General features: G+C 41.7%; 2 protein-coding genes across 6 annotated transcripts; one reads left to right on the plus strand and one right to left on the minus strand.

Moving 5' to 3' along the window:
* etfbkmt (electron transfer flavoprotein subunit beta lysine methyltransferase) lies at positions 1–1,443 on the plus strand. 3 transcript variants are annotated; one of them, XM_036969278.1, is made up of 3 exons: positions 1–191; positions 681–811; positions 896–1,443. In XM_036969278.1, exons 1-3 carry the CDS (start codon positions 172–174, stop codon positions 1,243–1,245), a joined length of 501 nt encoding a protein of 166 aa, XP_036825173.1. In that variant the 5' UTR covers positions 1–171; the 3' UTR covers positions 1,246–1,443. The 3 variants fall into 3 exon arrangements, with proteins under 3 accessions (XP_036825173.1, XP_021454559.1, XP_021454558.2); XM_021598884.2 differs by having other exon boundaries at positions 3–138; XM_021598883.2 differs by having other exon boundaries at positions 5–602.
* Positions 1,444–4,650: 3,207 nt separating this feature from the next.
* amn1 (antagonist of mitotic exit network 1 homolog (S. cerevisiae)) lies at positions 4,651–10,348 on the minus strand. Of its 3 annotated transcripts, none has more exons than XM_021598887.2 (7): positions 9,981–10,348; positions 9,546–9,678; positions 8,094–8,223; positions 7,515–7,732; positions 6,715–6,771; positions 6,255–6,366; positions 4,651–5,310 (listed from the first exon to the last, which is right to left on the minus strand). In XM_021598887.2, the coding sequence occupies exons 2-7, from the start codon at positions 9,627–9,629 to the stop codon at positions 5,243–5,245; spliced, it is 669 nt and encodes a 222-aa protein (XP_021454562.2). In that variant the 5' UTR covers positions 9,630–9,678; positions 9,981–10,348; the 3' UTR covers positions 4,651–5,242. The 3 variants fall into 3 exon arrangements, with proteins under 3 accessions (XP_021454562.2, XP_021454560.2, XP_021454561.2); XM_021598885.2 differs by having other exon boundaries at positions 9,846–9,986; XM_021598886.2 differs by lacking the exons at positions 9,546–9,678; positions 9,981–10,348 and adding an exon at positions 9,294–9,429.
* Positions 10,349–22,712: the final 12,364 nt, after the last annotated feature.

Here is a 22,712-nt window from a genome sequence, read left to right on the forward strand (position 1 = left end):
TTGGCTGAAAAAAATGTACAGAGCGGAACGAAAAGTACTATTCGCTATAGTGCAGTGGCATCATGCACGCGTTGTACATTTATTTGGTCCTGTCATGTTTTGCTTCCGTGTGGGAACAACGCTCTTGTGCCTTCATTGGTTAGGATTTACATATTAACATTTCTGTGTGAAATGGGGAAAAACACTGAACCGTCGGTAGCTATATAGTTGGTCAAATAAAAAATAAAAAAACTTGCAGCTAGAATCACATTGTGAACATATACGTTTGCGTTTGATGGCATGCTTTTTTGATTTAGTAAGTAGCTCGGTAGCTAGCTAGCTAACAAAATGTTAACCAGGCTTGGAGTTTTTGGTTATATGAACATTGTCAAAACACTTTGCACTAGTACAAATAGATACCTTCAAGGCTTCGCCTCAGATAATGATATAAAGACATTTATTATAGAAAACACTGAGATAGTAAGGAAGCATAACTTGACCCCAGAAATCCATTTGAGACTGTTCACCCCAAATTGTCGGTTTTGGCATGCAAGACCAGAACTGTGGCCTTTCTCTGACCCATTCTGGGCAATATACTGGCCAGGGGGACAAGCACTCGCCAGGTATGTTATTGTTTTGAATGCACTATTGTAAATTAATTACCACTAATAAGCCCATAATATAACCCACCACCTCTCTAGGTATCTATTGAGTAACCCTGGAGTGTCACAGGGCAAGAGAGTGTTAGATCTGGGGTGCGGCTGTGGAGCCTCTGCTATAGCTGCCAAGTTCTGCGGTGCTTCTCATGTAGTAGCCAATGACATCGACCCTGGTAAGACAACACTTTAGTACATTTCACTGATTGATTCTATCCTTGGGGTATGAAGACCTCTGTCCTGATTCTCCCTCGTTCCAGTTGCAGCCATCGCGACCCAGCTGAACTGTGAGCTGAATGGCCTGAACCCCCTCCCTTGTGATACGGAGAATGTGATTAGTGCAGAGCCCGAGGAATATGACCTCATCCTCCTGGGAGACATGTTCTATGAGGAGGCATTGGCGGACAGCCTTCACAGCTGGTTAAACTGCTGCATCCAGACCCACGGGACACAGGTCCTGATAGGAGACCCGGGGAGGGCCCAGTTTGAAGGACACGGCATCAGGAGGCTCCTGCGTCAGGAGGCTCAGTTTGAACTGCCTAAAGCTGTCAGAGAGGAGAACTATGGACTGACCTGCAGCACTGTGTGGCGCTACCTGCCTGAACTCTGACAGACATCTTTCACAAACCCATATTTGTATGTGCTTTAGAGCACTCCTTCAACTGTTGTTGTTCGTGACTCTTGACATATGATTGTGGAATTGCTATCAGCAAGTGCCTGGCATTGACTCAATTAAAACTTGTCAATCTTCTTTGCCATGAAGTCAAATGTACTGTTGTTAAACAAACACCTCTTTTGACATCTCAAACCTAAGCATATCTCTTTTATTCAAAACCCAGCAATAATGCCACAGTAGTATGGGGTGTTGTCTCAACAAAGTTGTACACAGATCTATGATTTGAAAATGACAGGTAACAAATGTAATACAGTACATATTTCAAATGCAATCAATCACATCTGTGTTAACAATAAAGCATGTAAACTTACACTGCTGTCAGATTGCAATCCAATGACCTAACAGTAGGGGGCATCCACACTCCTTACTATCATTCATGACATGTAGCCACTACCTCCTGACCCTGAGTTGGCTCTATAAAAATTATACTCCATATTTATTCATCTGGCAGATAAAAACACCCTTTTTAAATAATTCAGAGTCAAATATAGATTAAACCCTTGGTTTTCTTTGGAATTATTTGAGCTCATTCAGAGGAGAAATCAGGCTTGGGCCAAAGCAAGGAAACTGACTCTGTAGTGGACTGGCAATCCTTCAGACAATTGAGAAACAGATGTACTATCTCGTTTAAGAAAGCTAAATCAAGCTACTTTTTAAGCTCTTATTTTGGAAAACAGTAAATGCACTGAAGCGTACAAATTCCTCTTCATCCCTGCCTTATAAAGTTCTGCCTGACTGGCATCATAACTGAGAAGAATGTGATAAGTGATGCATTTAATCATCATTTTATCTCGGCATGCTTTTTATTTGAGAGAAACGGCGGTATAGTTGACCCTGGTCAGTCAATCATCTGCTCGTCCCTCTGCCAGACTCTAGCTGACTCAACAGTTAATCTGTCAACTTCTAGGGAATCTTTGTTTTCATTTCAACAATTTACTATCTGTTATGTGCTAGATGCCTTGCTTAAGATTGATGTAAAATAAATCCTCTGGCGCTGATATGCTTGATCCATTTTTGCTGCAGCTCTCTGCCTCTCTGATTGCTGAATCATTAACCTGGTACTATCCCACGGGTTTGTAAGGTGGTCCATGTACGCCCCTTCACAAAGGTTATGACCCATGTGACCTAGATAATTATCGGCCTTCTTGCCTAGCTAAAATATTAGAATCTTTGATTAATTCTCAGCTACCATATTTCTTATCTTTGAAATGTATTCTAAATGTACAGTGCATTTGGAAGGTATTCAGATCCCTTCACTTTTTCCACATTTGGTTGCGTTACAGCCATATTCTAAAATGTATTACAGTGCCTTGCGAAAGTATTCGGCCCCCTTGAACTTTGCGACCTTTTGCTACATTTCAGGCTTCAAACATAAAGATATAAAACTGTATTTTTTTGTGAAGAATCAACAACAAGTGGGGCACAATCATGAAGTGGAACGACATTTATTGGATATTTCAAACTTTTTTAACAAATCAAAAACTGAAAAATTGGGCGTGCAAAATTATTCAGCCCCCTTAAGTTAATACTTTGTAGCGCCACCTTTTGCTGTGATTACAGCTGTAAGTCGCTTGGGGTATGTCTCTATCAGTTTTGCACATGGAGAGACTGAATTTTTTTTCCCATTCCTCCTTGCAAAACAGCTCAAGCTCAGTGAGGTTGGATGGAGAGCATTTGTGAACAGCAGTTTTCAGTTCTTTCCACAGATTCTCGATTGGATTCAGGTCTGGACTTTGACTTGGCCATTCTAACACCTGGATATGTTTATTTTTGAACCATTCCATTGTAGATTTTGCTTTATCTTTTGGATCATTGTCTTGTTGGAAGACAAATCTCCGTCCCAGTCTCAGGTCTTTTGCAGACTCCATCAGGTTTTCTTCCAGAATGGTCCTGTATTTGGCTCCATCCATCTTCCCATCAATTTTAACCATCTTCCCTGTCCCTGCTGAAGAAAAGCAGGCCCAAACCATGATGCTGCCACCACCATGTTTGACAGTGGGGATGGTGTGTTCAGCTGTGTTGCTTTTACGCCAAACATAACGTTTTGCATTGTTGCCAAAAAGTTCCATTTTGGTTTCATCTGACCAGAGCACCTTCTTCCACATGTTTGGTGTGTCTCCCAGGTGGCTTGTGGCAAACTTTAAACAACACTTTTTATGGATATCTTTAAGAAATGGCTTTCTTCTTGCCACTCTTCCATAAAGGCCAGATTTGTGCAATATACGACTGATTGTTGTCCTATGGACAGAGTCTCCCACCTCAGCTGTAGATCTCTGCAGTTCATCCAGAGTGATCATGGGCCTCTTGGCTGCATCTCTGATCAGTCTTCTCCTTGTATGAGCTGAAAGTTTAGAGGGACGGCCAGGTCTTGGTAGATTTGCAGTGGTCTGATACTCCTTCCATTTCAATATTATCGCTTGCACAGTGCTCCTTGGGATGTTTAAAGCTTGGGAAATCTTTTTGTATCCAAATCCGGCTTTAAACTTCTTCACAACAGTATCTCGGACCTGCCTGGTGTGTTCCTTGTTCTTCATGATGCTCTCTGCGCTTTTAACGGACCTCTGAGACTATCACAGTGTAGGTGCATTTATACGGAGACTTGATTACACACAGGTGGATTGTATTTATCATCATTAGTCATTTAGGTCAACATTGGATCATTCAGAGATCCTCACTGAACTTCTGGAGAGAGTTTGCTGCACTGAAAGTAAAGGGGCTGAATAATTTTGCACGCCCAATTTTTCAGTTTTTGATTTGTTAAAAAAGTTTGAAATATCCAATAAATGTCGTTCCACTTCATGATTGTGTCCCACTTGTTGTTGATTCTTCACAAAAAAATACAGTTTTATATCTTTATGTTTGAAGCCTGAAATGTGGCAAAAGGTCGCAAAGTTCAAGGGGGCCGAATACTTTCGCAAGGCACTGTAAATAAATGTTTTCCCACATCAATCTACACACAATACCCCATAATGAAAAAGTGCAAACAGATTACATTTTTTTGCAAAATAAAAAAAAGTACTTTAATTACATAAGTATTCAGACCCTTTGCGATGAGACTTGAAATTGAGCTCAGGTGCATCATGTTTCCATCAGCATACCTTCTGTAATGAAGGTCATGTATGCATTGGTACATCTTATCTTTTTTGTTTTACATAAGAAGTACAAAGGCAAAGAAGCCCATACCTTCCTGAGAAGAGCCTTTACCTAACATACATACATACATACAATGAACCTACTACTATGTGAAGGGCCCAAACAGATAAGAGAGAGAAGCATGTTTTTTCCATGTTACACATATAGTTAAACAGGCAGTTCGCATCCCAGTGTACCTGAACAGACTTGGCTCCAACATATTATTTATTTCCAAATGTAAGATTGTATCACTACTTTTGTGCTTACATATTTACAACAGGAGAAGAGAGTAACAACAGGGTGCTGCGTGCATACAACCAGGTTACAGCAAGGACATCTCAAATGAAGTACAGTGAAAAGAATGTCCTAAGTGCATTTACAAAAAAAAAATTGTTAGAGAATAAATAAGAAATGTTTTTCTGTGTATAAATTGCAAACATTGACAGAGAATAGAACACTGAGCAGCACATCCAACTAACTAGAGGTTTGATCTTCAACCACTGTTATTGATGATAATCACACTACAAAGCTAAGATTTACTGAGACCGGTGTTTTTTTCTTTAGCGGACTGTAAATAACAACCATTAGCCTAGTTCAGTCACTTCGGTCCCAGAAGCTTTTAAGGAGTTTGTGTGTGTTCTTTCCATCCCTCCTCCTGCCATCCTCTTCAGTGCTCCCTTGGAGTAAGTACAAGTTGCTCCTAATGCCTTGATCCAGGGTCAGATAATCTAATGGGTAGGTTAAGGATTGTGGGTAGGGTAATCTGTTCCTAGGTCTGCATTTATGGGTAACTTTTCCCTCAGTACACTGTCCATGATACCTGTTGGAACTTATCTGGGTCTAAAAGGTTATGCAGGGCCTCTTGATCTGAAAGACAAAGGAGGTTAAGGTTTTAGCTGTTGTTGGGTTTTGAGAATGTGAAATATACTTATTAATTTCACTGATGGAGTGCTAGGATTTAGAGGGTCTACACCAGACGTTAAGGGTTATAGGAGGAAGGTACATAGTGTGTGCAAGTAAGCTTGGAATGTGTTGAGTGCAAGGAAGCAATTACATGTGGCAGGCATTGATAAGAAGAGATTGTTAATTTCTAAAATCTCTACCCATGTCAATGTGGGAGAGAGTGTAATGCATAACGTTTACATTATGTCAGGATATGTTATTGTTAGCCATCAGAGATCCTCTGGCAGGAGAAGAGAGACAGATTGGTATCAATAACCATGACAGCCTTGAGTTGGGGAGGAGTGAGCACTTTGGGGTAGAGGTCAGGTCAGATGAAGTGAGGAAGAACAGATATCACTAAGGTTCTGTCTAGCAACAGAGATGCATTGCCTGTTAATTTGTAGAGGAGGAGACTCAGCCTCGGAGAAAGGGTTAAATATCAGTGCTTGTGTGAAATGTCGGTTGTATGAATTACAGCTGTATCGACCCTTTGGGAAGAATTAAACTTGGTTAAGCTTCTCTAGTGTCTGCGAGGTTCTAATTTTCAGAGTAAATAACTAATACTATACAGTTGAAAATTTACCACACTTGTCTTTTGAATACCAATTTATAAACACACATACAGGTCTGGACTGGGCTAGTGAAACGGACGGTGCTGCTAACGGTATATTTTCCTCCACTGTCCCGGTCCCCATACCAGGCTCTCTGCTCACAGACACACGTGACCGCCCTCAACCTACCAACTGTTTGAGCTATCAAAAGATCTAATTGGATAACTCCATCGGCAACATTTCTAATCAGCTGTGGAGTGAGCTTACTTTCTTAATGCTGTTATAGCAGACGACTTATACTTTGAGCTAAAGGCTCACCAGTGATGAGAGGACATCCATCGAAGGTAAAGATCCGGACGTTGGGGCAGCTTGTAAGGACAGCCTTCACGGCCTTGCCTGTCAGGTTACGACATCGGGCCAACTGGAGTTCCTACAACACATCCAATCACATAGTTTATAGATCCCTGTCTGTCTAGACATAATACTCTGGCTCCAAAATAACATGGGAAAACGTCACACTTGGAAGTCTTTGTATAAAAACAAATAAGACTTGAATCAAGGTTGGACGTTATCTTTCCAAGTGTGCTTAGATACTAAGTTGCTGCCATAGCCATCACCTTGAAGAACGTGTGCCCATAGCTACTTTTTTGCACACTTGTACTATACTAGGGGTATTAATTTAGCATTTTAAGTTTGAACAAACAAGATCTACACAACAACAAAAGCATAAAGTGACAGAGTTTATTGTCCTCTATGAGGAAATTGTTGGTCTTCTTACCTTCAAACTATTAGAGCACGGTGCAGTAGCCAGCCCAATGACACCCTCATCTGTAACCTGAAACAAAGCACATATGATCTCAGTTTTGCTGAGGTGATTGACTTACTTACAAGCAATAAGCAGTGTACATTAGCTACATCAGAAATCTGGTACTTCTAATGTGCGTTGTGGTGGAAAAACCTCTCAGAAGGCAGTTGGATCTCAATATACAAAAGCTTTATTACGAGCATTCATGCAAGGGAAAAAACAATTAGACTCGCTTTGTTCATGCAGACATTTATAGAAAAAATGGTGAGGGGTGTGGGGGGTCACTTGGATGAGTCAGTTACTTCTACTTATCACTAGATAACAGTCCCAGAGGTAGCAGACAAATCATACCAAGGACACACAACCTCAGTTAACAGAAACCACAAAAGATTGTTTCACAAAAAGTTAGAACATGGCAGTTTAGAAACAGTTATAAAACAGTCTGATTAAGTCAAAAGAGCAACTTGAAACCATGCGATTGAGCAATCTTACGGATACTAAGAGGAACAGGATGACCTGTTCCTTATTCAGGCCATATAAGATGACAAATTAAATGTTCCTCTTCCAAAGTACCAACCTGGTAATGCTGTGTTCCAGAGGGATAAACCATCAATTCCTGTTATACTAAGATAATCTAAATCTTAGGAATAGGAGGAACGCAGCCTTCACAAAGTATTCAGTCCTAAACCCAGGGTTTAAGTTTATTTAGAGAGATATGTCATCCAATCTGCAGTGAAAACGTAATAAGCATCTCACTCACTCAATTGAATTACCTGGGTTCCCGAGAGATTGAGGCTATGGAGAAGCCTGCAGTTTCCTGCCAGTGCCAGCAGGGCGGCATCTCCCACAGCAGAGCAGCCCCAGAGGGAGAGGACCTCCAGCGAACTGCAGCCGTGGGCCAGCGCCAGGACCCCTTCATCGGTCACTGCAGCACACTCGGTCAGATCCACGACCTGCAGGCCTGGGCAGGAGGCCGCCAGGGCCCTCACACCTACAGAGAACCGACCAATCAACATGTTAGTTGTATAGAGCAATGTAATTGTATTAGATCACATCATATGTCATATTGTGTTGTAATAATATTTACTTTGTGGGTGCTTATATTTGACCAGTTTCACACATGTACAAGTCTGTATTATATGCATGTGTGAATTGCAAATGTGTTTTTTGCATATCCCAACTCCCCCTGAGACAACCTCAGAGTGGGGTCACAGCAAGGGTCAGCCATTATCAAAGGCAATGTATTGTATTATGATGATCATTACATTGTAAAGTACTGTATTGTAAACAATGAGATGGTCCAGATGGGTTTTTCTTTAACACCAAAAATGTTCCGTTTGGTAGGCAGGTACCATCTGAGGTGATGCTGGGTTGGCCTCGCAGAAGGATCATCCGGAGCTGCGGACAGCGGATCTGTTGCAGGGCGGAGTCAGACACTCTGCAGTTCATCATGTCCAGCTTGTGTGTCCCAAGATGCATCAGCTGAGGACAAACACAGTAGGAAGTGTGCAGGAGTTGGTTCTATCCCAGTAGTAACACAGAATGAATAACATGACCTTGATTAGAATCATGTGTGTTAGTGCTGGCCAAACCAGAGAGGAAGAGAGAGACCCAACTCGGGGGAAAATCTGTCTTTTTTTTGTTTTGTTTCGCCCACCAAGCAATAAGTTTTTGTATGGAGGTCAATAAGAGTGTGTCGAATTTGGTCATCAGTTTTTTTTAGGGTTTATTTGCAACGTGAGGTGGATTTTATCAAATATACGTTTTGTAATGCTTAAGTTGTTACAAATGTACTGATAAGTAGGACACGTGACATCCCGGCAACTCTGAGAAAAAAAAACGTAATATTGGAGTTGTCTCAGGTTAGCTAATCATATTCATGGTATGAGGCTAGTAGCATAGCGCATCTCTCCATTGAATACAAGCAGTTCACCTCAACGACCCTCATCGAATATTCAAAATAGGATTACTATATTGAATTGTATCCACCAAGCCAAAAATAATAATAGGTAGGAACTAGACAGCTTGTGTCGTGGAAATATTTGCTCAATCATATTTCTCAGATACCGGAACTTGTGAATACAAATAGACAAAGTAACGAGCCGAGCTGGTCCACGATCAACCAACTTTCCAGCCTCGGCACACACTTTCTATAGTTTTCATCCTTACGTCACACACATAGTAACTCCTCTTTATGTTAATGACTCATCCCCTCTGGCATTTAGCCACCATTATCTTTTTGCCTTGCAATCATTTCAGCTTGGTTTCCATTTTCTTATTGGCACAGACATTAGGGCATAGATTCTATTGGTGGCGTAACCATAGCAATAGTACAAAAATAAACAGACATGCACACTCCTAATGCATGTGCATGTCTAATGGTGCTTAAGTAATGCAAACCTATGCTCATAATGCACGTCTAATGGACCTCACTGGACTAGGTAATGGCTTCAACTAGCCTAATGACCTAGACACACATATAGAGTGCACTGATTCTGCTTACTACTCTAAGATGTATAATGTGCACACATGTACTGGAAAATTCTCAATACCTGCTGTGCCGCTTTGTGGATGACCCCCATTGTTAGGGTTGAGAGATGCATCTTGTCAGTATATCCATAATCCTTGGCTAAACACATGCCCTAGCTCAATTGAGGGCGCTGCTGGTGGATGATATATGTACTGCTAGGCTGGAACAAAAACCTGCACACAGTCAGAACTGAAAGTGTCCACTGTAGTTCCAGAATAGGAATTCTCCAGAACCACAGTGGACAACCGTATTTCATATAACACACAGCTAATACCTGGCTGATGTTTAGGTCGGTCACCTTGCCCTGTGATGACATGATTCGTAGCAGCGTGTCTTTTATGCCCGCAGGTAAAGCCATGCAGTTACTGAGGTATCTGTCCGCATAGATTGCGACATATTCGGCGCTTCTGCAAGAACGGAAATGTACATCAATGAACATGTAACTATCTAATTAGTAGGTGACGTTAGTTACCCTAGACACCTAGCAAGCTAGCTAGACGAATTGTTACAAATCACATTTCATAGACGCTCAAAAAACGAACATTTCTGTAACCTATCAGAGCTACCCACTCACATATTCAAAAGCGAATCCATTGCCAAAATGCCACTCCTGTGTCTGGGCAAGTGGTTATGGAGAAGCTAACCTCCTAAAGCTAGCTCCCTGACAGGTGATCCAAACACAGATAAAACAATGAGCCAGATATCTCACCAGATGTATAAATGTGAAGCATCCGGTTAGAGTTTCCACTCACTACCAAATTTGGTGACGACAGGAAGCCCAATGGTCGGCTGTGGGAAAAGATGGAGGAAGATTTTGGCCGAAATTCAGCAAATATTTTCATCGATGAAACATTTGATCTCCATACAGGTTTCTGTTTCCAAAATTATAATCTGTAACACAGAATGGACTGCGTTTTTGACAAATTGTTTTAAAGCTTTGTTTAGAAGGAGTGCAAGGGCGAATTGAATGATTGCAGCCTCGCTCTTCACAGAATAGGCGATCAATGCGCAATGTCGAACAATCCCAGTCAGTCACTTTTCACCCGGGGCAAACTACACCTACCCGGGAGAAAAAGTGTATTTTATGCCTTTTTTAATTATTTTAAATGTTTTAATGTAATCATATTACAGATACTTTTGAACAAAAAAAATACTTTTAGCCAGCGGAAAATAGAAGTATTGCGCCGTGATTGGCTCAGTCTTCTGTCACTCATCGGGACACCACCACATCGCTAAATGGAAGTCCTTAGTAAGGGTAGATATCCAACATTTCAGCCCTTTGTGTCCTGACACTGCCATAGCTATATTACAAGTGCCCTTCCAAGAAGGCTCAAGGTCATTGGCCACAGATAAAATGACGTTATAGTCATCATCATCATGAATCAAGTCCACAATCTACTGGCAAATTATTTTTAATCCTTGTCATATGAAGATAAATAATGAAGAGAAATTATAGATCGGTACACATCGGCCATTGGACATAAAGATTACACAACAAGTTGGAAATCGCAAATTCAACAATGAGTCGTTTGGAAGGAATCATTGGCTAACTGCAAGCATTTCAAAGCAATCACCAGCCTTGCTTTTCATTGGAGTGGCTGTGTGTTTTTTCTTCTTCCCGTTTCCCACCATAAATTCAGAGAATGCCAGACATTGATGACAAAATGTGCCCACAAAGGACTGCCGCGCCAGCCACCTTCCTGTTTAAATGAGCATATCACAAGGTTAGTCCAAAAAAGTCTTGCATGCTGCATAAATGATGTAATATGCAAGGGAGATATGTATACTGAAGCCTCACCCTAATCATTTGGTCTATGTTCACCAACGCGGTATTGTAAACACATAATTTGTGACAGGTGTGTGCTTGTTTGACAGTGCTACTGATAGTAGTGGTGGCGCTTGGCTTGGATGTGAAAATTCAGTACACACAACATTCTATAATAGAATTGTGTTATTTGACGTGTCAAATTAAAGCTTATTTAACGTCAAATAGTGTTATGATATGTATCTTTTTTGACATGCAAAGACCCAAAACGGTGTACAATGTGCCTCATCCTAATAATTTGGTATATTTTCACCTCTTAATTTCACCTACTGTTCTAACTTGGTGATGCACATGTAGCCTATAACCTGTTTTAGAGAAATGTAATCATCAAATATCGTAAAAGCTTTCATTGTCTGTGTGAGCTTTCACCAGTCTTGTGTGGGTGGCCTCTGGTCTCTCTGCCCGAGGTAGAGCTGACAAAGAGTGAACAGAATACGAGCTGGCACGGACAGAGGGACGCACCACCATCGGCAGGAATGTTCTGGAGGGGACAATCCTCAGGAACTGCGAGGGCTGGAGCTGGAGTAGGGGTGACAATGTGGGAAGAAAGTTTGTGACAAAGCAAAAAAGACATGGGGAAAAGTCATGGCATTCTTCTGGGAGTTGCCAGGGACCTCACAATACAATATCCCCATTCTATATTACGATTCGTTACTGTGATTTTATTGTGATTCGATGTTCCAAACATATTGCTAACTATATGTCTGCTGCAGAGGGACAAGAGTCCCATGGAAAACGTTTTTTATCAGTCATGGAAATGCAATAAATATCGGTAACAGTAAAAAGGCCTCGTTCATTATTTAATTCTGGCTTCCATTACTGTCACGTTGCCATGCCAAGCTAAAATGTGTACATTTGTATTGTCAGTAATGTCAAGACAGAGGTCTGTGAAGAGAGGTGGGTTTCTTTAGGATTCATATTAGGCATAGATGCTTGTAATGTCCAACTGGTTTAGTCATGATGATAATACTGACATGACATCATGACACGCCTCCAGGTCAACACCTACAGTACCTCATCATGTATATTCCAAATGCCGTTCTGTTTGTGATGTACATTGTTAGATGAATATCTCACAAAGTGCCCTCTTTCGTAATTTCATTATGTCTTTAGTTATTGTCCTGCATGATATTTGGATGCAAATGGGAAACCATCAGACCAGGCAGAGCTGGTGGAACTGATTCAGGTTTGTAGGCCTCCTTGCTCGCACACGCTTTTCAGTTCTGCCCACAAATGTTCTATAGGATTGAGGTCAGGCCACTCCATGGCCACTCCAATACCTTGACTTTGTTGTCCTTAAGCCATTTTGCCACAACTTTGGAAGTGTGCTTGGAGTCATTGTCAATTTGGAAGACTCATTTGCGACCAAGCTTTAACCTGATGTCCTGAGATTTTGCTTCAATATATTCACGTAATTTTCCATCCTCATGATGCCATCTATTTTGTGAAGTGCACCAGTTCCTCCTGCAGCAAAGCACCCCCACAACATGATGCTGCCACCACCGTGCTTCACGGTTGGGATGGTGTTCTTTGGCTTGCAAGCCTCTCCCTTTTTCCTCCTAACATAATGATGGTCATAATGGCCAAACATTTCTATTTTTGTTTCATCAGACCAGAGGACATTTCTCCAAAAAGTAGGATCTTTGTCCCCATGTGTAGTTGCAAACCATAGTCTGGCTTTTTTATGGCTGTTTTGGAGCAGTGGCTTCTTCCTTGCTGAGCGGCCTTTCAGGTTATGTTGATATAGGACTAGTTTTTACTATGGATATAGATACTTTTGTACCTGTTTCCCCCAGCATCTTCACAAGGTCCTTTGCTGTTGTTCTGGGATAGATTTGCGCTTTTCGCACCAAAGCACGTTTCTAGGAGAGAGCACGTGTCTCCTTGTAGTGGGTGCGTGTTGGTGGCAGGGAAGTCAGGCGCAGGAGAACGAACTTGGTATAAACGGAGTCGTTTAATAAGTGCTCATAAAACTCCAAAAATCTAAATATACAAAAGAAATATAAAAGTGGGTACAAAACCCGTCGCACACTGACACATGTATTATGTATCCTGCCCTTTTATTCTGAGAATTCTGAGATTAGCCTTTGTGGTGCCGTTAGGCGTGTTTCAGGATCTTAGATAATATTAATCAGACTTAGAGTATTTACCTTTTATAGAGTAGACTCTTCAACTCGCCATTGCTCTTATAGGGTTCCCAATCACTTTTAGTATCTAGAGAAACGTTTTACGATTTATTGCCTATTTACCTTTTATAGAGTAGACTCTTCACCTCGCCATTGCTCTATAGGGTTCCCAAAGAGTAGACTCTTCAACCCGCCATTGCTCTATAGGGTTCCCAAAGAGTAGACTCTTCACCTCGCCGTTGCTCTTATAGGGTTCCCAATCACTCTAGTATCTAGACAAACGATTTACGATTTAATGCCTACACCCGTCGGTTAATACTGCTTGAATATTAATACAGAGTAACTTTGCTTTTTACAATATAAATGAGTTGGCTGTCCAATCCTTTAAATTGTCTTTTATGTAGAAACTAGACTTGTTCCCCTAGAACGGGAGTGTCAGAGGCGTTCTCTCCCCTAGGGTTTTGTGTCTAGTTTCTACTTTTTATTCAATGTTTGCAAGTCACACAGTTGTACACGTTATTACAGTTTCCTCTTTGTCCTTAATCTATAACATCGACAATCATCAAAACAATTACCACTATTAATGCCTTAGATATGTATTTCAACAAGCGGTTAATTACTTTAGCGCAGGTTGACCTGGTTGGTCCCCAAAGAGTATGTTCTTCCACTCACAATTTCTCCAGAGGCTTATCCAATCACTTAGTATCTGTTTCTCCTACTAGAAGTTTGTACTATGATTTACTGATTAGTGAAGAGAACGGTTCGAGACAAAACCCCCTTATAACACCACTGTTGCAATTCATCCACCTCGGTTAGGAGGTTGATTTATTCAGCACGAGGAGTGTGGAGGGTATTTGTCTCAGTATGACTGTTCAGAAATCTGAAGTCAAGAGATACAATTGTTCTACAGTATGAAAGTCAGATATTACCTATTACCGGTAGGTTGATGATAGTTGAAGTATCACGAGCTGTCCGAGCTGATAAGTCAAGTAGCACTATCATGCCCTCTTAAGGCACTCTCCTTATATACTCTTTTCGGGCCAGGTCGGCTTTAGCGCTGAGTCATATTCTAACCTTGTGGCGAGCTATTTCTGTAAAGGGTCAGTTTGACATGTTACTGTGCAACATTACTAATGACTGATGAATCCTCTATCCACAACTCTTGCATCAGTTTAACCCATTCAACTTCTACTGCTAGTCTAGCTCTTCCTCGTTCCTTCGATGGCCCGCTCTCTCCCCCTTCTGGGTGCGGTGCCCGAATGCAAGGCATCTCTTCAGGCCAGCTCTCCGGCCCCCACTCAAGATGCGGATCCGGTGGTGATGGTGTGTGCTGATCCAGTGAAGGAGGTGTCCTCAGAGCCCCTTTTTGTGCTACCGCATCAGTACATACATACATACATACATACATACATACTCACATATTATATATATATATATATATATATATATATATATATATATATATATACACACTGCTCAAAAAAATAAAGGGAACACTTAAACAACACAATGTAACTCCAAGTCAATCACACTTCCACTTAGGAAGCAACATAAAATTCACATGCTGTTGTGCAAATGGAATAGACAACAGGTGGAAATTATAGGCATTTAGCAAGACACCCCCAATAAAGGAGTGGTTCTGCAGGTGGGGACCACAGACCACTTCTCAGTTCCTATGCTTCCTGGCTGATGTTTTGGTCACTTTTGAATGCTGGCGGTGCTTTCACTCTAGTGGTAGCATGAGACGGAGTCTACAACCCACACAAGTGGCTCAGGTAGTGCAGCTCATCCAGGATGGCACATCAATGCGAGATGTGGCAAGAAGGTTTGCTGTGTCTGTCAGCGTAGTGTCCAGAGCATGGAGGCGCTACCAGGAGACAGGCCAGTACATCAGGAGATGTGGAGGAGGCCGTAGGAGGGCAACAACCCAGCAGCAGGACCGCTATCTCCACCTTTGTGCAAGGAGGAGCAGGAGGAGCACTGCCAGAGCCCTGCAAAATGACCTCCAGCAGGCCACAAATGTGCATGTGTCTGCTCAAACGGTCAGAAACAGACTCCATGAGGGTGGTATGAGGGCCCGACTTCCACAGGTGGGGGTTGTGCTTACAGCCCAACACCGTGCAGGACGTTTGGCATTTGCCAGAGAACACCAAGATTGGCAAATTCGCACCTGGCGCCCTGTGCTCTTCACAGATGAAAGCAGGTTCACACTGAGCACATGTGACAGATGTGACAGCCTGGAGACGCCGTGGAGAACGTTCTGCTGCCTGCAACATCCTCCAGCATGACCGGTTTGGCGGTGGGTCAGTCATGGTGTGGGGTAGCATTTCTTTGGGGGTCCGCACAGCCCTCCATGTGCTCGCCAGGGGTAGCCTGACTGCCATTAGGTACCGAGATGAGATCCTCAGACCCCTTGTGAGACCATATGCTGGTGTGGTTGGCCCTGGGTTCCTCTTAATGCAAGACAATGATAGATCTCATGTGGCTGGAGTGTGTCAGCAGTTCCTGCAAGAGGAAGGAATTGATGCTATGGACTGGCCCGCCCGTTCCCCAGACCTGAATCCAATTGAGCTCATCTGGGACATCATGTCTCGCTCCATCCACCAACGCCGCCACGTTGCACCACAGACTGTCCAGGAGTTGGCGGATGCTTTAGTCCAGGTCTGGGAGGAGATACCTCAGGAGACCATCCGCCACCTCATCAGGAGCATGCCCAGGCGTTGTAGGGAGGTCATACAGGCATGTGGAGGCCACACACACTACTGAGCCTCATTTTGACTTGTTTTAAGGACATTACATCAACGTTGGATCAGCCTGTAGTGTGGTTTTCCACTTTAATTTTGAGTGTGACTCCAAATCCAGACCTCCATGGGTTGATAAATTAGATTTCCATTGATCATTTTTGTGTGATTTTGTTGTCAGCACATTCAACCATGTAAAGAAAAAAGTATTTAATAAGAATATTTCATTAATTCAGATCTAGGATGTGTTATTTTAGTGTTCCTTTTATTTTTTTGAGCAGTGTGTATGTATGTGTGTGTATATATATATATATATATATATATATATATATATATATATATATATATATATATATACAGTGCCTTGCGAAAGTATTCGGCCCCCTTGAACTTTGCGACCTTTTGCCACATTTCAGGCTTCAAACATAAAGATATAAAACTGTATTTTTTTTGTGAAGAAACAACAACAAGTGGGACACAATCATGAAGTGGAACGACATTTATTGGATATTTCAAACTTTTTTAACAAATCAAAAACTGAAAAATTGGGCGTGCAAAATTATTCAGCCCCCTTGAGTTAATACTTTGTAGCGCCACCTTTTGCTGCGATTACAGCTGTAAGTCGCTTGTGGTATGTCTATCAGTTTTGCACATTGAGAGACTGACATTTTTTCCCATTCCTCCTTGCAAAACAGCTCGAGCTCAGTGAGGTTGGATGGAGAGCATTTGTGAACAGCAGTTTTCAGTTCTTTCCACAGATTCTCGATTGGATTCAGGTCTGGACTTTGACTTGGCCATTCTAACACCTGGATATGTTTATTTTTGAACCATTCCATTGTAGATTTTGCTTTATCTTTTGGATCATTGTCTTGTTGGAAGACAATCTCCGTCCCAGTCTCAGGTCTTTTGCAGACTCCATCAGGTTTTCTTCCAGAATGGTCCTGTATTTGGCTCCATCCATCTTCCCATCAATTGTAACCATCTTCCCTGTCCCTGCTGAAGAAAAGCAGGCCCAAACCATGATGCTGCCACCACCATGTTTGACAGTGGGGATGGTGTGTTCAGCTGTGTTGCTTTTACGCCAAACATAACGTTTTGCATTGTTGCCAAAAAGTTCCATTTTGGTTTCATCTGACCAGAGCACCTTCTTCCACATGTTTGGTGTGTCTCCCAGGTGGCTTGTGGCAAACTTTAAACAACACTTTTTATGGATATCTTTAAGAAATGGCTTTCTTCTTGCCACTCTTCCATAAAGGCCAGATTTGTGCAATATACAACTGATTGTTGTCCTATGGACAGAGTCTCCCACCTCAGCTGTAGATCTCTGCAGTTCATCCAGAGTGATCATGGGCCTCTTGGCTGCATCTCTGATCAGTCTTCTCCTTGTATGAGCTGAAAGTTTAGAGGGACGGCCAGGTCTTGGTAGATTTGCAGTGGTCTGATACTCCTTCCATTTCAATATTATCGCTTGCACAGTGCTCCTTGGGATGTTTAAAGCTTGGGAAATCTTTTTGTATCCAAATCCGGCTTTAAACTTCTTCACAACAGTATCTCGGACCTGCCTGGTGTGTTCCTTGTTCTTCATGATGCTCTCTGCGCTTTTAACGGACCTCTGAGACTATCACAGTGCAGGTGCATTTATACGGTGACTTGATTACACACAGGTGGATTGTATTTATCATCATTAGTCATTTAGGTCAACATTGGATCATTCAGAGATCCTCACTGAACTTCTGGAGAGAGTTTGCTGCACTGAAAGTAAAGGGGCTGAATAATTTTGCACGCCCAATTTTTCAGGTTTTGAATTGTTAAAAAAGTTTGAAATATCCAATAAATGTCGTTCCACTTCATGATTGTGTCCCACTTGTTGTTGATTCATCACAAAAAAATACAGTTTTCATACTTTATGTTTGAAGCCTGAAATGTGGCAAAAGGTCGCAAAGTTCAAGGGGGCCGAATACTTTCGCAAGGCACTGTATATATATATATATATATATATATATATATATAGTATATAAAACATTGAGGACATCTGCTCTTTCCCTGACATAGACTGACTAGGTGAATCCAGGTGAAAGCTGTGATTCCTTATTGATGTCACTTCAATCAGTGTAGATGAAAAGGTGTAGACAGGTTAAAGAATGATTTTTAAACCTAGAGACAATTGAGACATGGATTGTGTATGTGTGCCATTCAGAGGGTGAATGGGTAGCTGCTAGACAAAATCTTATAAGTGCCTTTGAATGGGGTATGGTACTAGATGCCAGGTGCACCGGTTTGTGTCAATAACTGCAACGAAGCTGGGTTTTTCACGCTCAACAGTTTCCAGTGTGTATCAAGAATGGTCCACCACCCAAAGGACATCCAACCTACTTGACACAACTGTGGAAAGCATTGGAGTCAACATGGGCCAGCATCCCTATGGAACGCTTTTGACATCTTGTGGAGTCCATGCCCCGATGAATTGAGGCTGTTCTGAGGGCAGAATTGGGTGCAACTTAATATTACGAAGGTGTTATTCATGTTTTGTACACTCATTGTATATCACTTTGCTCATGGTCTTCCCCTACACACTGCTGTTTAGTTGTTTCACTGACAGGGGGTTGAAGGAGTGCTTATATCTGTTCAGATTACACTGAGGAACCCTGTTGCGTCTGACTGAGGAGAGAAGCTGAAACTCTGGGTGGAGTACATGGGAGGGGTCTGACATTTATTTTCTTGTCCTGTCTCAGGATTGTTGGTTCAAAGACCTCACCCATCACCTTCATGGCTGTCTGGACCAGGCGATTGATTTTAAGGTAACTAAGAAGTTGCCAAACCAGGCTGAAATGCCATAGAATAGAACGCTCTCTATGACAGCCTGGTAGAGTAGGAGTGTGCATGACCTTCTCTTTTACTCCAAAAACCCTGAAACTCTGCAGAAAATAAAGGCCTTGGACCCTAGAACATTTGTAAGTGTACCTGAGTAATGTGCACAGGTTCTCCAGATGTTGCAGGATTAGATTAACTTTGCTGATGTTAAAAAGAAAAATGCTATTGCAACCTCTTAGCAATAAGGAATTGAGACCAAAAGCTCAAGAGAGGTTTCAAGTGTTTATTACCAAGGATGCCGTTAGCTGAGAGCATACATTTAGAAAGTTCACAACACATCTTATACTCTTCCCTCCTTTTGGTCACCACCCTCTTGTAGGTGTCACCTCCCCAGCTATGCATTTTATAACCCCAATGCTACTCTCTGTTTATCTTATATGCATAGTCACTTTAACTATACATTCATGTACGTACTACCTCAATTGGCCCGACCAACCAGTGCTCCCGCACATTGGCTAACAGGGCTATCTGCATTGTGTCCCACCACCCCCTCTTTTTACGCTACTGCTCCTCTCTGTTCATCATATATGCATAGTCACTTTAACCATATCTACATGTACCTCAATAAGCAGTAGCGTAAAAATAAGCCTGACTAACAGGTGTCTGTATAGAGCCTTGCTACTGTTATTTTCAAATGTCTTTTTACTGTTGTTTTATTTCTTTACTTACCTACACACATACACACACATACCTTTTTTTTCGCACTATTGGTTAGAGCCTGTAAGTATGCATTTCACTGTTGTATTCGGCGCAAGTGACAAACAAACTTTGATTTGAATGAGTTTCCCATCTCTCCCCTGTGGAATGTCCATGGTCCTCTCTTTGTTTAGCTAGATGTCAGAATCACACCCCATCCATCTTCATTGTCCTGGGCCTGACCCTGCTCTCTGATCCTGGGCAATTTCCTCTTATCTGATTAGGTCAACCTTTCAAAATTAGCATGCACAGTTTCATGGCCTAAACTCCATTAATACTCACAGTAATCATTCACTAAACAGGATACAAACAAACTACAGTTTAACTTGAAACATGTTACATTTTAACAGAATCCATCAGTCCCCAATATTAAACCATAAACATTTCTTATTGTTTAATATCACTAAGCAATCATTTCAAATGCCTGCTGTCGACTTTCTTCTTCTTTCTTCTCCAGACCTGAGAGTGTGATAGAAACAGACTTGATAGATAGAGAAAATGTGAAAACATTCAACAAAAAACACTCATGAGTTAAATTAATCCTAAATTCTACTGATTATCATAAGCTTCTTTGCAGATACATTTATAAACTACATCTCTGAACAGCTTGAGGAACCAGCCTGACACAAACTCCAGCTACCCCTGAACCCTATGCCCACTGATATGCTTTTCTGCTAAGATCCACAAAAAGTAGGGCTCTACATATCCCCATTATGCTTTTCCTCGGTCTTCCATCAAGGGCTATTTCACCTCCTCTTGTGGCAAATCCTCATTATAGATGCGTTTCAACAACAATCTTTTACTATATCTTTTACTATACTTCTAACAATGCCATCAGAGCTACCCCCATAACTGCCAACACTGCCCAAGCTGCATACTCCAAAATCCACATTATTTGATCAATAGTCCAATACCATGCTGTTCCTACAGCACATCCCACAACCTTAAGTCTCTTATGTTATTACTCCCAATGTAACAGCAGTAAGTATTGTTACCGCTTTAACTCTGTCACTGTCAGTAACTTTCTCCACCGGCTTTACCGTTAGATCTATGATTGCGTTTGTGAGATATTCTCTGCCTTTTCCCCAGTCCTCTCCTAATGTTTTTCCTACCAGCTTATTTATTGCCTCCTTATGTTGTGCTACAGTAGGGACTGCTGGGTAATAATTACCATTACTTAGATCTGAATCACATCTCTCCTCCCATGGCATACCCATAACCCACCCCCCTGTGAAAACCCTATGTGTGACATAGGTTTTAGGGCCTCAAGGTTGTTTTTCCGCAATCCCTCTACAAATTTCTGTTACCGTGACTTGGTCCCAGTTCTCTGGGAGGTATGTCAATTGATTATCTGCCCTTTGACATGGAGGAGAGAGCAGTGGGGTTGAGAGAGTGTCCAGTTGTACATATCTCTGGGTCACATGCTTCCTTATTGTCCCCTGCAACAGATGGGCTGCCACCAGTACTGCAAGTGTCACGCCCTGACCGTAGAGATCCTTTTATTCTCTATGGTTGTTTGGTCAGGGTGTGACTTAGTTGGGAAAGTCTATGCTTTCTGGTTCTTTGTTTTTGGCCGGGTATGATTCTCAATCAGGGACAGCTGTCTATCGTTGTCTCTGATTGGGAATCATACTTAGGCAGACTTTTTTTTATTTTCTCATTTGTGGGTTGTTGTCTTTGTTAGTGGCATGTATAGCCTTACAGAGCTTCACATTTGTTCAGCTGTTTATTGTTTTGTTGGCAACATTTAAAATAATGGAATGTACGCTTACCACGCCGCACCTTGGTCCGGTCATTTCCTTGACGACGATCATGACAGCAAGATTTTTCAGCTTCTTGTATACATGGGTCTGTGGCAACCCTCTCACAGTGGTGTAAAGAACTTAAGTAAAAATACTTTAAAGTACTACTTAAGTAGTTTTTTGGGGTGCCTGTACTTTACTATTTATATTTTGGGCAACTTTGACTTTTACTTCACTACATTCATAAAGAAAATGATGTACTTTTTACTCCATACATTTTCTCTGACACCCAAAAGTACTCGTTACATTTTGAATGCTTAGCAGGACAGGAAAATGGTCCAATTCACACACTTATCAAGAGAACATCCCTGGTCATCCCTACGGCCTTAAATCTGGCGGATTTACTAAACACAAACACATCTTTTAAAAATGATGTCTGAGTGTTGGAGTGTTAGTGTGCCCCTAGCTATCTGTACATTTTAAAAACAAGAAAATGGTGCCGTCTGCTTTACTTAATATAAGGAATTTGAAATTATTTATACTTTTTCTTATGATACTTAAGTATATTTAGAACCAAATACTTTGAAACTTTTACTTAAGTGGTATTTTACTGGGTGACTTCCACTTTTACTTTTACTGGGTGACAATTGGGTACTTTTTCCACCATTGCCCTTTCAATTGTTGTTCCATCATCAGTAAAATAAAATATTAAAGTATGAAATGATGACAGTATTTTTGCGACAGTTATGATCACCCTCCCTCCAAGTTGAGCTTATCCTCATAGTAGTCCTTCCGCTCTGCACAGACCACTGTCTTTCCCACACTGAACTATTCCCTGTATAACCCTACACAGTGGAGTGGTATCATTCTCTAATGAGTCTATCACCCATTTTCTTAATTTATAGGCGAGGCATCCCTCCGCTTCTGTCACATATATTCCTCTATTTCCTGTCCCAGTAAAGACTATGGCCTTGGTTTTCGGGATACCCTGGAGAGGGCTTACATGTGTTAACCCCACATCCGACACCAACACTCCATAGGAATGTCCTGTACCTCCCCCACTCTGCCACAGACATTGGTGTATATTTGTCTCATGAACTAATGTAAATAAGCCTTCATCTGCCCATATCCCTCGCTTTCCTCATGCCGTTTAACGACAAGGACTATCTGGTCATTATACTCTCTTCGCATAATATTGTCCAGGGTCTGATTGCCCCAACAAGCTACTTCTCCCCACTATCCAAAATCTTCCCTGACCATTTCATTCCTGTTGGTGTTGGGTAATACGGAGTGACAGGTATGTAAAACCTCTTGCTCCGATATAATCCCCTCTCTTTCGTATCTGTAGCTTCACCTGGCTAGAAGTTTTGTCCTCCGCTCACACTAACTTGAAGTTTAGTAACTGCTGTTATTTTAACTGGAGTCTATCGCACACAATGC

Source organism: Oncorhynchus mykiss, chromosome 30 (genome assembly GCF_013265735.2).
Source record: "Oncorhynchus mykiss isolate Arlee chromosome 30, USDA_OmykA_1.1, whole genome shotgun sequence".
NCBI lineage: Eukaryota > Metazoa > Chordata > Actinopteri > Salmoniformes > Salmonidae > Oncorhynchus > Oncorhynchus mykiss.

Coding starts and splice junctions, on each gene's coding strand:
- amn1 (XM_021598885.2), bottom strand. CDS start 9,865: ATGGATTCGCTTTTGAATAT. Junction 9,679..9,845: donor ATGGATTCGCTTTTGAATAT/GTGAGTGGGTAG, acceptor CCGTTCTTGCAG/AAGCGCCGAATATGTCGCAA. Junction 7,733..8,093: donor ACCCAGCATCACCTCAGATG/GTACCTGCCTAC, acceptor GGTTCTCTGTAG/GTGTGAGGGCCCTGGCGGCC.
- etfbkmt (XM_021598883.2), top strand. CDS start 328: ATGTTAACCAGGCTTGGAGTTTTTGGTTATATGAACATTGTCAAAACA. Junction 603..680: donor GGGGGACAAGCACTCGCCAG/GTATGTTATTGT, acceptor CCACCTCTCTAG/GTATCTATTGAGTAACCCTG. Junction 812..895: donor AGCCAATGACATCGACCCTG/GTAAGACAACAC, acceptor CCCTCGTTCCAG/TTGCAGCCATCGCGACCCAG.